Source organism: Falco naumanni, chromosome 10, assembly GCF_017639655.2.
Source record: "Falco naumanni isolate bFalNau1 chromosome 10, bFalNau1.pat, whole genome shotgun sequence".
NCBI lineage: Eukaryota > Metazoa > Chordata > Aves > Falconiformes > Falconidae > Falco > Falco naumanni.
Genome location: NC_054063.1, coordinates 30,349,726 through 30,364,255, shown reverse-complemented (window position 1 = coordinate 30,364,255; position 14,530 = coordinate 30,349,726). Strand labels below are relative to the sequence as shown.

The following is a 14,530-nucleotide window of genomic DNA, read 5'->3' as shown; positions in this document are numbered from 1 at the left end:
GCTAGACCGGTGTTTGGTTCAGTAGTTATCTCTGCGGCAGTAAGTCTGACTTACCCCTTCTCAGTGGCAACAACAGGTCAAGCAAGCAGTGGTATTTCCTGCTGATGAGTCAGGGGTGAGACATGAAAATCACTGTCTCTCCATACAGAACATTTTAGACATTATAATTTGATATCACCTGTGGTTACTTCACCCACAGTGTGTGCTCTCAGTGGAAATGCGACAATTCACAGTAGCTGACCAACTGCACCTCCTGGTACTTGTGGCTTTCTGTTCTCACACAGTTGCTTGACTCAGCAGCCCTTGATCAGCCTCCAGCTGCTCTGATGCTCCCTGCTCCCACAGGGGTCCCTGGGATTCTTGTCCTCCTCCTACCTTTTACCTTTTTCTTTTTTTTCACCCCCCTTCAGATCCTGGCTTTTGTGAGGTTCAGTCCTGGATTTTTATTTCTCTAGGTTCCCAGGCCTCTGCTTTCCTGGCTCAGTCCTCCTTCCTTCCACATCCCTTCCTGAACCCTTCCCATGGCCCCCAACACCCATCTGTGATTTCCCTTTGGCCAGGGCCAGCAGGCACAGTGAGGAGAAGGTCAGCTCACGTCCTGCAGAGTTGCATCTGCAGTCATCCCTTTTCTACATCACTCTCAAGACTAAAAGCACATGACAGCTACAAGAAAACAAGCGTGGAGTTTCCTGATCATGCCAGTTTAATGATTTAAGGAACAAAAACAACCAAAAAAATGAGGCCAAGGTCAAGGCCAAAACCAAAAAAGCCCAAAACAACACAAAACCAAACAGAAAGCAAAACAGCTAAAATTTCTGGCTTTCATTCTTAGGCCAGATGACCTATTCTTCACGCCAAGCAAAACTCGAGTGACTAAGAAAGATAGTTTTAAGGTTTTCTTTATTCTACACCAGTCTGGCACAGAAATTAACATCACTCTGATGACAGCTGCAAGAGCCCATTGCAACAGATGAAGATTACACGGGACTCTAGCCATGCCCTTTTCCTGGTCCGGCACTGCTGCAATGGCTCTACGTCTTCCACCATTCGCTTTTAAGAAACTTTGCCCTTGCAGACAAACCCAGCTACTCCTTTTAACTCAGAGCAGCATAGGCACAGCTATAAGATATGGAGGAAGTGGGCTACAGGGAGGAGGAGCAGACTCCTATCAGAGCTGCACAACAGAAGAGGCACCAGTTATGAAGTGGCAAAAAGGAGGCTTCCAGCTGTGCAACAGGGGAAAAGTTCTTCACCCTGACAGTGGTGCAGCATGGTGAGAGGTCTCCCAGAGAAGCTGGGAACCCTCCATCCTCAGAGATTTTCAAAATTTATCTGGACAAGAGCAACGTCCTCTAACTTTGAAGTTGGCCCAACTGTGAGCAGGAGGCTGGACTGGAGCTCTCCAGAGGTGCCTTTCAACTATTTTTTCTCTGATTTCTAGATGGATAGGGTAAGAACCAGGCGAGGAGGACTGGGCTGCACAACAGGGGTGCTTCTTCCTGTCGTATGACCCAGAGCATGAGCCATACTGTGTGGAGGCGAGATGCCCCTGGCCCCCACTGTCCTTCTCTGCCATGTTCCCACCTGTTCTCCCTCAATCCCTTTCAATTTAACTTCTTGCATTTTCATGGAGCTTCCGAGAAAAGCAAAAGAAGACACCCTAAAATTAGTAAAAGCTAAAAACATGCCAATTTGCAGAAGACCAATTCCTTTTTAGAGATGTCCTCAAGGGAAACACTGAGAATTCACCTTTTAGCAACCAGCAACTTTCAGCCATCTAGACTGACCTCCATAGTCCTCCGGTGCTTTGACACAGGGCATTTGGAGCACTTCACAAACACTGAAATTGGCCGAGTCTTGGCAAACTTTGAATTTTAATTTTTGCACAAAAAAGGAAGATAGTATTCACAGGAAATTTCCTGTGTTTCATCCATTTAAGTGTAACACATTCTGGATCAAGATTCATTATTTATGGATGAAGTTGTTGTTCAAAATCTCCACCCCAGAGCATCATGAAAACAGAGATCAAAGAAGCAGAAGTGCCTGAGCTTAAGATGTGTTGGAGGGCCGCAGTCGCTCCTAGTTTCCAAATGGGCAATGTCCAAATGCACCACTTTGCAAAGCGCCACTCTCGTTTTTCACTGGCATCAGTAAGCTTTAAGTGCGCCACATCACATGTGCTAAGCTGAAGTCACGCTCTCTAAATTGTACCAAATACTACTGGGATGGAGAGAATGAGTTAAAGCAGTTAGGGATTAGCAAACTGCAGATTGTCAGAAATTAGCCAGTGTGGAAAAAAAAAATTTGGTTGTAACTGTAGTAAGGCTATCTAAGTAGGTCACCACAAAACCATATCAGAAGATGAGAGCAAAGGAGGTGTGGGTTCAGTCTCACTACAGGAAATCAGATATTCTCCAGCTTTGCCTTGCCTGTGGAACAGATAAAACCAGCTGCTGCCCAAATCTCACTGTTTTTTAAAACTCATGCATGTTCACACCTATTTGAGCGGCTTTCACTTTCATGTAAACGGATCACATGAGTGACAGTGTGTCTGTGCCATAAATCTAAAATTTCATTTTAAGTGCACAGCTGATACACTAAAGGGCCTTCAAAATGACCCGAGCTATACAAACCAGTATGTCTGCTGTACAATCCCCTTTTTTTGCCCTGAAGAAGTCAAACCAGCAATGAACAGAAAGGCATGTAATGACATTATACTGTTTGTTTCCATAGTGCCCACCATCCCAGCATCTCAGAGTTTCACAGACTGGATGTGTGTCCATGGCTGGCTTTATAAGCTTGGAGTTGCTAATCAGCCCCATTTTCCAGGGTTTTTTTTCGATTTCCAGAATGGATTTGCGGGAGAGCTCAGAGACCCGAGTCAGAGCGGCAGCCTGTGCCAGAGGACGGCATTTGAAACTCACACTGAGTAAGGCTGACAACTCGACGATATTTTAACTCAAGAGCACTTTGACACTGATTTTGAGGCACTGACTTTCTATTTCAGTTTGATGGTAACCGGATAAATGCTGATTTGACGCTTCCTTTTTGCTGTAAGGCTAGGTTTTCAGTCTGTGATTGAGCAGTGAAAGCCGACCACGGATCAGCTGCCCAGGTCTGCTCAGGCAGTGGGAAAGGGTTAGAGGGGCTGCACGCTGATCGTGTCTTGTTTAAAAAAGTCAGGACCAATTTCCTGCTTTTAGGCAGAATACTTTGACGTGATACTTCGGCATACTTTTGCAGTCATTACACCCAGGTTTCAGCAGACCCTCTCCAATAACCCTACGCCATCCTGACCTCAGTCTCCATTTAAGCACAAGGGGTTACGTATGAGCTTCGGTGATGGTGGTGGAGGGACAAGGAGCCACCAGGCAATGACAGTTGAGGGACAAGTTGCGGCTGGGTGATGGCAGCTGAGGGGAAAGCAGCTGGGCAATAGTGCTGGGGAAGGAGCTGTCAGGTAACAACGACTGAGGGACAAGCAGCTACTGGACAACTGTGGCTGAGGGACACGGAGCTGCTGGGCAGTCCTGGCCAAAGCAGGAGGAGCCACCAGACAACTGCAGGACAAGGTGCAAGGCCAGGGTGACTGAGGGAGAGTAAGCTGCTGGGTGGTGGCAGCTCTGAGGGACATGGTGCCAAGCAGCAATGGCTGAGGAACCAGGAACTGGGCGATGGTGGCTGAGGGACGTGGCACCAGGCTGTGATGGCTGAGGGACCAGTTGCCATAGGGCAAAGGTAGCTGAGGGACACAGCACCCAGGCTGTAATGGCTGAGGGACCAGGGCTGCTGGGTTATGGTTCAGGGACCAGAGGCCATGGGGGATGGCGGCTGAGGTAGCAGAGGCTGCGGGGCGATGGCAGCTGAGGTAGCCGAGGCCGCGGGCCGATGGCGGCTGAGGTAGCAGAGGCCGCGGGCCGATGGCGGCTGAGGTAGCCGAGGCCGCAGGGCCATGGCGGCAGGGGCAGCAGAGGCCGCGGGCCGATGGCGGCAGAGGTAGCCGAGGCCGCGGGGCGATGGCGGCTGAGGCAGCCGAGGCCGCGGGCCGATGGCGGCTGAGGGGCCGGGCGGCAGGACACACCGCCACCGCTCCGCGCACGACGACGCGCCGCCACCACGCGCCCAACCCCTCTCGCCTCCCGCCGCGCGCGCAGCCGCCCCGCTCCCACGTGACGTCCCCCCTCCCGCCCCCGATCACGCGCCCGTCGCAGGAGGCCGGCGGCAGGCAGCCCCCGCGCACGCGTGCGCCCTCCCGCCCCGCCCTGCTTCTACCATAGAGACTGAGGACGCGCCCGCCAGAGCGTCGCCCAGGAGCCCCGGAAGTGGCTGCATGTGGGGCGGCCCCGCAGGAGCGCGGTGGGAGGTTTAAGCTGGCGGCCGGCAAGATGGCGGAGTGAGTGCGGTGGCGGGTGGGCCGCGGGCGGCGGGAGGGGTTGGCCTGCTTCCCCCAGGCCCTGTTGGCGAGAAGGCGCCGTCTCCGGGGCAGGGCCTCGCTGCCGTGTGTCCGACGGGGGCGCCTTTGCCTTTCCCCTCAGCAGGGGCTTCCGGGGGGAAGGGGGGCAGCGTCCCCAGCCCCTCGGTGCCGGCCTCTCCGCTCAGCGCGGCGCCTGCAGCTGCGGGACGGCCCGCCGTGTAGCGGGGCAGCCCGGTGGGCTCCGCCTGCCCCTGGGCTGGGGGCTGCGGGGCGGGCCCCTGGTGGCTCTGGGAGCATCGGGCCCCCGGGCGCGGGAGGCCGGCTCTGGAGCGGCCCTGCGCGGTGGGGAGGGCAGTGGGAGCTGGCGAGTGCCGTCCCGGGGTCCCTGCACAGCAGGTTTGTTACACTCGGCAGGCTGAGCGGGGTACTTCATTCGCTTGAGTCTGGCTTTTACCTGCACCCCGAGCTGCAGCACAGAATATTTGGTATCTGAGGTGTGTGAAGGAGCTCAGCAATAATCGGCTTTGTGAATTTGAAGTTCCAGTATTTATCTGTGATCAGAGACTACTTCTGAAAAAACTCTTAACATGTTGGTCACCAGTACAAATTCACTGTGACCTGGTAGTTATTTCATATGTGCCTGTCTTTGGTAGGCTAAGTCTTCACCTTGCTGCTCCCATCCAGTATAATCACGTATTATGTTATCCTGACAGGTCCGCAAATGCCACGCGTGAAGTCATCAATGTCACCCTCCACACTACGCTGGCTGCTACTACCAAACTGGTGGTACCAACACCTGCTAAACCTATCCTTCCAGTTCAGACTGGAGTCCAAGCACAGCAAGAGGAGCAATCTAGTGGCATGACGATTTTTTTTAGTCTTCTTGTTCTAGGTGAATGATGAACTGAAAGTCTTTTAATCTCTGTTAATTGTTCTCTGTCTGAAGGATATAGGCCAGCTTTCTAAATCATATTTATTTATCCTCTGGTTTTCTCTCCATGAAGTGGAATATCATATAGGCACAGGGGGTTAGAAAATTGGGTATACAAATGCCTGAACCTCCCAAAACTGTAGAAGGCTGAAGACCATTCCAGACCTTTTCACCGTGGTCTCAAATGTGCAAACAACATGCTTAATTGTCTTTGCCTTCTTTATCAAGCACATGGCATATGTTCATATATGAAAAAGACACTGTCAGAATACTCTATGGTGTTTGCATCTGTCTTTGAGGACAGTGTACTGGATAGATGCCAATTTAACTACTTCTAGCACTTCTGGCCAGCCCTCAGATATTTTGGTATATAAACCAATAGAAGGCAGTCAGATTTACGTGCACAAATACTAAAGTTCAGTATCTATTTTTCTGGCTCTCGTTACTTTCTTACATTCCTACAAGAGTATGATAATCTGCAGATTGCCATAATTGTATTAATGTTGTACATCTATAGGCATTTTGAATGACAGATGCATGCCCAGCTTTTCTGTAAGTCTGGGCTGTTATCTTATTTTAATAGAATATAGTTATCTCTCACCATCTGCTTAGAGCAGTGCTGTAATCAAAACTAACAATAACAAAACTTTATGGAGGGTTGAGGTTCATCTGTTCTCATTTGTGTTTGGTTCCTTCAAAGCAACCTACGCAGAGACACTTTCTTGTGACAGATGGGTCACCTAGTCTTTTAAGTGGTTATTCTTTCCAGTAGCAAATGGAGAAAATAATAGCTATTGAGTGGACAGCAATGCAGAAACTTCTTCAAGACATTTGAGTTTAAAAAAGGATTTTTTTGCCTCCTATAAATAACTTACTAAGTGCAGCAAAAAGTAGAAGGCTTCTACTTATTTCTAAAGTGTCTACTTGTCTTCAAAGAGAGTTAATGTTTTTCCAGAGGTCAGTGGCATATTAGAATTCGAACAGAAACAAAGGAAAGACCAAAGCAAGATGCAGTGATCAGAAGACCTCTAAGATTAAAAGAAAGTTTCTGAATACGTGTGTCTCGTGGATTTTAAAAGGGCCATTCATGGAAAAATCGTATTCTTAAGTCGCAAGAGCAGAGCTATGATTTTTTTTGGCTGTGTTCCAGCCTATTTATGCCATTTTGGTAACTTAATGGATCTTAAAAGCATCACCCTCAGGACAGGGGAGTTCCCTGAACAAAGTAAAGCCAGTATGAAAGCTTATTGTTCATAGTTATTCCCATTTATAATGTCTGATTTAAGAGTGTAGGAATAGTAAAAAGGAATGTGTATACCATACTCTTAAATCTGGATGTTGTGAGCTGTAAAATGCTCTTTGAAATGGGCTAAACTGGAATAGACTCAGAAGCAGATCAGTTCATGGCTGTGTAGTGTCAGAGTCAAGCACCAAATTTCAAGTCCCTGAAGTAGCATGAGTTAGTCTTTGACCCCAGATTTCTATGGCTTGTTTATCTGTTCAAACACCAATTCACTTTCAAAGTCTTGCCTCTGTTCTGCTGTATTCATGTGACCTATGAATTCCCTTCTTTTATATTATATGCTTTTACTGTGCTCATCCTTAAAGGGACACTCAAATGGTCTTTTAGCCTGTCCAGAACACTGGGTTTTTTAGTCTGTTGCCTTGTTGTACTCCTGATACATACAAGCGCCTGGAGCAGATGATACACTGCCAGATATGAACTGAGCAGTCTTACACAAGGAGTGGGTGACCAACAGCTAAAGAGTATACCAGGCTGCCATAATATTTATGGTGGTGGGAGTTACTTCTTAGGCTATGGTTGCTTTTTGGTTTATTGCCAAAGTAGTCAGAAGCTGCTAGAAAGGAGATGGTGATTAGATCAGTTGAATAGAAGGCATGTTTGTGCTTGCGTTGGAGTTCGCTGGAAATCCGTCATGTCCAGATGCCTTTATGGATCTATCCCAAAGAGCAGTATAGAATGCTTTTAACACAGTAATCCTAGATGTCGTTAGTAGATGCATATTTTTCATGTTATGAAACTCAATAATACTGATTGACAGGTGAATAAAAACTTTGCTTGGGATACATGATGAAGATATTGCTCCCATAGTCTGTTTGGCACTTAGCAGCCAAATATCTTAGTTGCTTGTTAGTCAGCTTCTGAACTGCTGCAGTTTCTACTACAGCATTTTAAACACACCAGCTTGCGTGCATTAAAGTATCGTACTATAAACTCAGGTGTTTCAAGAACTGGTTGATCCAATATCTTAAAGATTGGTGGAGTGGAAGTGGGGTAAATATGTGGGAGAGCCCTGCCAGTCTTCATGAGTGGAACCATCCCTGCTCATCACTCCAAACCCACAGCTTTGTCCCTGAACAAATTACATGCCAGTAATTGAGCAAATATTACTGGTTTTCATGAGTTCTTGCTCAGTTTGTAAACCCATCCATCTATTCACGTGCACGTCAATGAAATGCTTACCATGTTGTTATGAACCGAGTGTACAAGATAGCAAGTGGCAGAATGCAGGCGTTAGTGTGATATCCCGTTCCTTAGCACCATATTGGAGAGTGGGACAATGAAAAATGATACTTTATTTATGAGGTTTATACTACTTTGTGACTATATAGTTAATACAGATCATGTTGTAGACCCCCAGTAGTTCACGGGTGGTGGAATCCAGTAAACCATGCCAGTGCTGAGAACTACTTGTGGGCCATTTTGCACCTTTTCAGGTTGAAATCTGAAAACACTTCTAAACCATCTCTGAGTGGCTGGCTTTTAGCGAACTAGAAGGAGCTGTTAAACCAAATCACCAAGAGCAGTTCCAAGAAGCTAGTTCGTTCCCAGGTTCAAAATATGCACTGTTGTATTGTGGCCTGGCACTGTGCTGCCCACGCTGAAATAGGGTGAGAGTCACAGACACAAGGCACGGAGTAAGGAGAATGAAGAGTCCTGTTGCAGTTGTGACTAGGTTTGCCAAGTACACAGTTTAAAACAGTTTCTGCTGCAATTAACAGGCCACAATTTGATTCCTGTATGTAAAATGCTATTGACTTTGCTTGAGCTTCAATTGCTTTCTGACAAAACAAGCAGTAATACAGCTTATATCCCTGGCCACTGCAGAATGATTTGTTAGCAAGTAGAGAGAAATACATGTATTATAGGCAAGCAAGCCAGATGTTGTTTCTTTGGTTGACCCTTTGTTGAGCTAAATTAAAATGGGAGAAGAATTGTGGTACTTTCAATATGGGGAATATTTAGATCAAAATTCTTAAGAATTCAATAACCCAGGATTATTTGATGCTTTTAAATAAATTTCCTGCCTGCAGTAGTTGTAAATAAATCAAATGGTGTCTTCCAAAATTATCCACGGAAGGTACCCAGATCTGCTATACATCCTTTGTAATTTGCCTTTACCATTGGCACAGAGGCTGTGATGGGATTTTCCTATTACTGTAACCTTTGTTCTTGTTGTGAGACATAGGCTTTCTCCCTACTGGGTGAAATACATTACTACAGTACAAAACTGAATTTTTAAAAATAATAAGTGAATGTTGCATCAGATTTAAATTCTGGTTGTTTTTTAACTTCAAGCCAGATCTGTTTTGTGTTTTTCTACACTGGTCTTTTCCCCTCACTGGTTTAACTTTTAGCAATGCTCAGCAATAAATGTCTCTTGCTGATTTGGATAAGAATTTGGCTGCTGCTTGTTATGAGAACCGGGGTATTTGAACAGTTGGCCTTCTGCAACCTCATAGCCCCAGTGAACGGGAGTTACAGAGGCTATTTAGCGAGACACTTCTGAGGTGCACAAAAAAACAAGAAGCACCAGTCGCAACTTGCAAAAAGGGAAATGTGGATTGGAGAGAAGAACATTCTTCACCATAAGACTTAAGCAGTGGGACTGGGGTTGACAGAGGTTGTGACTTCTCTGTCTTCAGAGATTTTCAAACTTGACTGGACAAGTCCCTGGTAAGCCTTCTTTGATTTCAGGTTAGCCCTGCTTTAAGCAGGAAGTTGGACTAGATGACCTCGAGAGATCCCTTCCAATGTAATTTTTCAGATTCTGTAATTATCGGTTTGGGTAAAGTCCATTTGCTCAGAGGGACTCAGACGTGAAAGTGTTGCTTTGAAATTTTAATTGAGGCCATGTGTACATGTATGTTTTAGTTAAAAAATACAAAATGGTTTACCAAAAGCTTTATTAAAACTGTATTCTGTATAACTCATTTTTTACAGCTACTGCTCAGAGAATGTTTTCTTGTAAGCTGAATCAGGCTTTAAATGTAGTAATACTTGTATTTTTAGGAGATAATTTTGAGGCCTAAAATTTGCTTTTAGTTATTCTCTGTCATTTGTAGATCCATTTATGTACTTAAGTGAGAATTAGGTTTGAACTAAAATTTGGTTACTTGCATTAGTGAGTTTCTACTGAATCATTAGAAGTAAGATTTGCTGCGTGCATTTTAGTATTCCCACTTAAAAGTATATTTTGTTCTCTTCTAACACTTCTAAATCTGATTTTTTTTCCCTTCACAGCTATCTGCATCATATTGGTGCATTTACTGATAAAATACAGACTTCATTTTTTACCAGAGAGTGTGGCTGTTGTTTCTTTAGGTGAGTAACTGGGACATTTTTATATTGAATTTGTTTACAGACTACCCTCGGTAGCCTGTACTTGAAATAATGCTCTGTTATGTGATAACCATCACTAGAAAGATGTGGCAAACTGCAGCAAAGAAAACAACCAATTCGTATGATTAGATTCATGGGAGAAATCAAGAAATGAGCATATGCGCAGAGGCTAGCCCAGTAAAATGATACATAACAGGCACTATAGGGGTGTCACTACCGGCAGCTTCCTCTTATTTTTGCATCTGGACAAGATATGGCCACATTCCCTGGCAGCAAGACTCTGGCCTTCCCTTTGAAGTAGTATATGTGTTTGTATTAGTTTTGGTGGAATGATGTCTGTATATGTGATTTTAATCTAGTTGGGGACTGTAATTGCATCCTGAAAACTTGGCTGGACTTCCAGATACTGAACTATCCCTTCAGTAACATGACAAGAGCTCTTCCTGTGACGTGAGCTATAAGAGTACCACTCTTAATGGAGATCAAGTGCTTACTTAATATGAATCAAATTGGGAATATTCCTAATCATGTAGTTTTATGTTAGGGTAATTTCATTTATTTGTATGCTGTTGCTCCTGATGTATAAATGTCTAAATGAGGAGGGAATCAGGCCAAATACAGTTATTTTCTCTACATAATGTTTAACATAACGTTTAAAGAACCTGGCCTAACTAATCCCAGCAACAGTTTTTCAGATGTCTCTGTAACTTGTTTACAAGAATCTGTGATATTTTGCTTCTGTTAATACTGACACTTTCACTGACAGCCATTCTGAAAACAGAACACAAAGAGAAAGGTGCTAAGCTATAATCCTAACGTAGCATGGGGGAGTGTAATACTTGTTGAGCAGGTAGATTTTTTACTTTCTCCTGGGCTTTGCTGGTGTCTTCTGCTCTCATTTCTTAACTGTAGTTTCACACAGTTTCTCAACGGGAGGGAGTAAGCTTTCTGGTGCTTGTCAGTACCTTATGCTTTCTGAAAAACAGGGATCTTCTTGCATCTTGGGTGTTAGATTGAAAAAATCTTAGAGCTGTTACTTAGCAGAAAGAAAAACATATTTTCCTGCAGGCGTGATTTCCTGAATTTTTAGAGAACTCAATTTGATGCAGATCACATCACATTACTGGCACAGTAGAAAGTATTGAAGCTTAGGGACATTCACTTGCAAGGCCCTATCTGAGTTTCGATATTTCTGTGCAGTTGAAAAACAAGTAGACCTGTAAATCTGTCAGTGCTGGTATGGATTTCCTGAGTATTGCATGCACACCTCATCTTTATCGGAGCAGCATCCATCAGGCTTTGTGCGTTTGTGTTTCTGTCTACCATCTTATGACATAGAAAGATCAGAGCTGCTGCAGATCATCCTGTCTTACTGTGTCATCCCCATAGAAACCATGCAGCATTTGATTCACTGTTGACACACTTCTCTTCCCTTCCCTTCTTACATTATTGCTGTGGATAGTTGAGATGTCTTGTGTAGTATATCTTCCAGTGTCTTGAAAGATTCCAAAAGGACTGTACTATCCCTTTATATCTTCATCTTTGTACACAAAAATCCAGGTGAAGGATGTTAATTTGGCTTCTAATGAGGTTAGTTACCATTGTTATCAAATAGCTAATCTAAATTTAAGCATAACCCCCAATTTTAAATGCAGCAGTATATTGATTGCTCTTGCTGGCATAGTTTTGGATTTTCTTTGCTATAATTTCTTAGGGTTTTCCCCAAGCCAACTACTGGGCAGTGCTGAGCTGAGGTGTCAGGCAAGCTTACGTCACTGCTCCTGCTGAGCTTTGCAGAGAGCAGCAGAGGCACAGCCGTTCTTTTTCTGTTTCTTGTTCTTGGCACCTCAGCAGTAGGACAAGGATTTTAGCTGTGCTAGTATGTTCTGTGCTTCTGTCAGTCCCAACAAAAGCTCGTTCATGAAACTGGTAAGTTTTCTTGCTGGGGCTGTCACTGCTACTCAAGATGGGTAAGATGGACCAGTTGTGTGCATCTCTTGTGGTTTTACATAGAGGGTGTATAGGAGACCTGCAGAGTTTGGTTTTTGTTCTGAACTGCAGCATAGCTGTAGTCTTGTCTCCCAAACCAGACAAGCTGATACCAGCAAATGCAATTCCACTAAATCAGGAGTTATACCCAGTAGCAACCCAGCTAACAGATGTCCTGTGTCACTTAAGTCTTATTTATTTAGTGTATTGACTCAGTCATATTTAAACTACTGTCAACTCTGTTGACAGGGTATGGCATCTGTATAATTATTGGAATTGCCAGCTAATTGCTGGTCAGTGAGCCTCTGTTACTGGTAATGATCTACACAGCTGCAAGAGCACAGCTTGAGTTTCAAGTATCCAGTGTTGCTAGCCGTGCCAGAAGTGAGGTGTGTCCTATTTTGTCCGGTAAATTAAGCAAATACTCTCAGAAAGTTATTGAAGACTAGTAAAAATGGCAGCAGAGAAGAGAAGTACGATTTTCATGACTGCTTTTCCTTCCATTGTCTAAGCTACTCGGGAAGCTCCACTTCACAGTTTCTAGGATATGTTACTGTCCCAGGGGACAGGATGGGAGTGCATTCTCTGGATTGTGGTCTTCATTCTTAAAAGTTACTGGAATATTTTTTTGTAAAAACAGTTGCCAGAAGAGTTTTTCTCTTTGATTTCTTAGCGAGTTTTAACTTGTTCTCAAGAAAAATAAAGGCTGGTTGTAATAAGAAGATTCCTATAGCATTTTCAAAAGAATGAGGCTTAGATTAACTCTTACAGACTTAACTTTCCAATTAGCCCTGTCACACAACTGATCTGCCTGATTAAGTATATGGAACCAGCTGAACAAAACCTGCATTCATTAATCTAGTAATAAAAGAAGAGTAGTTTGTAAGGATAGGTGGGACAGGTTTTGAAAACCAGTGTCAAAGTTTGATTCTGCTGCTATTAAACCCTCTTGGTGATGCATTATTTTGTGCAGCCTTTTCATGACTTGACTTAGCATAATTTTAGTTTAGTAGTGCTGTTGTGTGTAACATGCAGCTTTGTGCTATATAAAGGTGTAAGTTGTATGATTCAGGATTATCCTTTTCCCGTAATCTCTGCTGTTGCCTTAAATTTATATTGTTGTTCGCTTAACTTTTGATATCATAAAAGGACCTCATCTGTCTGTGTCACTGTTGTTAGGGTCAGCTTGTGGTTAGCTCTTCCTCTAAAAAAGAGGTCGAGACCAGCCTTTTACTTAAGCCTCGTGAGCTCATAGGATAGGGATGCCCAGCTTGTAGCCCACAGGCTGTGGTTGGCCTACTCAGGGGGGTCCAATTTCACAAAGTTGTGCTGGAGCCCTTCCACTTCAGGAGATGTGAGTTAAGGGATTCTCTTTTCTTTTAAATTTATGTGAGAGCTCTCAATACTAATTCAAAAAATACTGCAAGCTCATTCAGGAAGTATATACTTTCTAAAGTCTGTGCCTTCAGATGTATGCAGTCTGGTTGTTGTGGTTTGTTGTTTCCCCACATAAACTTCTTGTTAAGTGATACAAGTACTGCCTGTACCAGTTGAAGACAGTGTTGCTCCTCTGCAGAAATAGAAATGTTGTAGTTCTCAGCTTCTGACACAGCTTCCATCCCAGCATGGAAAGCCTGCCTGTTAGTGCTGAGACCAGTGTTCATATGGCGTATGAGTGGCTGTATCTGCATTCTGCCCTCCTTCAAAGAACAGCAGACCTTTGATGTTCCCTCACTAATGTTTTGCTCTTCCTTTCCATATAAACCATTTCATGAAACAATTATTTCTGCCCTCTGGAACCAGTGCTCTCACATATTTTTTATGTGGCTTTGTGTGTATGACACATCCATCAGGAGTAATCCATGTGATGCTGTTTGTAATACTCTTTTGATAGCTACATCATGAGAGAATGAAAACGCATGACTTAAAGGAAAGCATGCTTTAAGCTTCTTAGCCACATTTTACCTCTCATTCAGTGTATTTCATGTCTACATCCCAGTGTTTGACTATGAAGTCTCCGTTATGTAAATAATAAAACACAACTGTGCAGAAACACAGATCTGAAATTTGACTAAATAACATTTCTCATAACTTCTTGATGACTTTATCTGTTTGAATACGTACAGGAGGAAAGAACCTGATAACCTTTAACTATTGAGTTTGCAGCACCCTTGATAAATTCTTCTATACTCAAATTAGTATTTCTACTTGACTTAAAATGTGTGTAATTCATTTGGGAAATAGTTCTGACAGTGTCTCCACCCTGATGAGAATTTGTTGCCTACTTCATTGCCAGTAAGCACTATGATTTCATTGAGACAGAATTCACTTCTGTGGAGGAGACCGATTTCACTTCATCTGTGTTAGCACTGCAAATACCATTGAAGTGACATGAAGGTTTTGTGCTATGACACAGATATCTAACTCATAACAAAGTGACATGAAGGTTTTGTGCTATGACACAGATATCTAACTCATAATTTCCTGATTCTTTAGCATGAAAGGTGAAATTTTATTTAAATGCAGCTTAGATGAGAAGCGTTTTTGAGTA

The 14,530-nt window shown here is 44.0% G+C and overlaps 1 protein-coding gene across 1 annotated transcript in view; it reads left to right on the top strand.

Annotated features, from left to right (window-relative positions):
- The first annotated feature begins 4,271 nt into the window (after positions 1–4,271).
- The window catches only part of SLC9A8 (solute carrier family 9 member A8), a 30,903-nt gene continuing 20,644 nt past the window's right edge, over positions 4,272–14,530 (top strand). Inside the window, exons 1-3 of the mRNA XM_040608634.1 lie at positions 4,272–4,393; positions 5,128–5,306; positions 9,892–9,972. Coding sequence (XP_040464568.1) covers positions 4,386–4,393; positions 5,128–5,306; positions 9,892–9,972 — 268 coding nt within the window. The 5' untranslated portion in view covers positions 4,272–4,385. The remainder of the gene's footprint in view (positions 4,394–5,127; positions 5,307–9,891; positions 9,973–14,530) is intronic.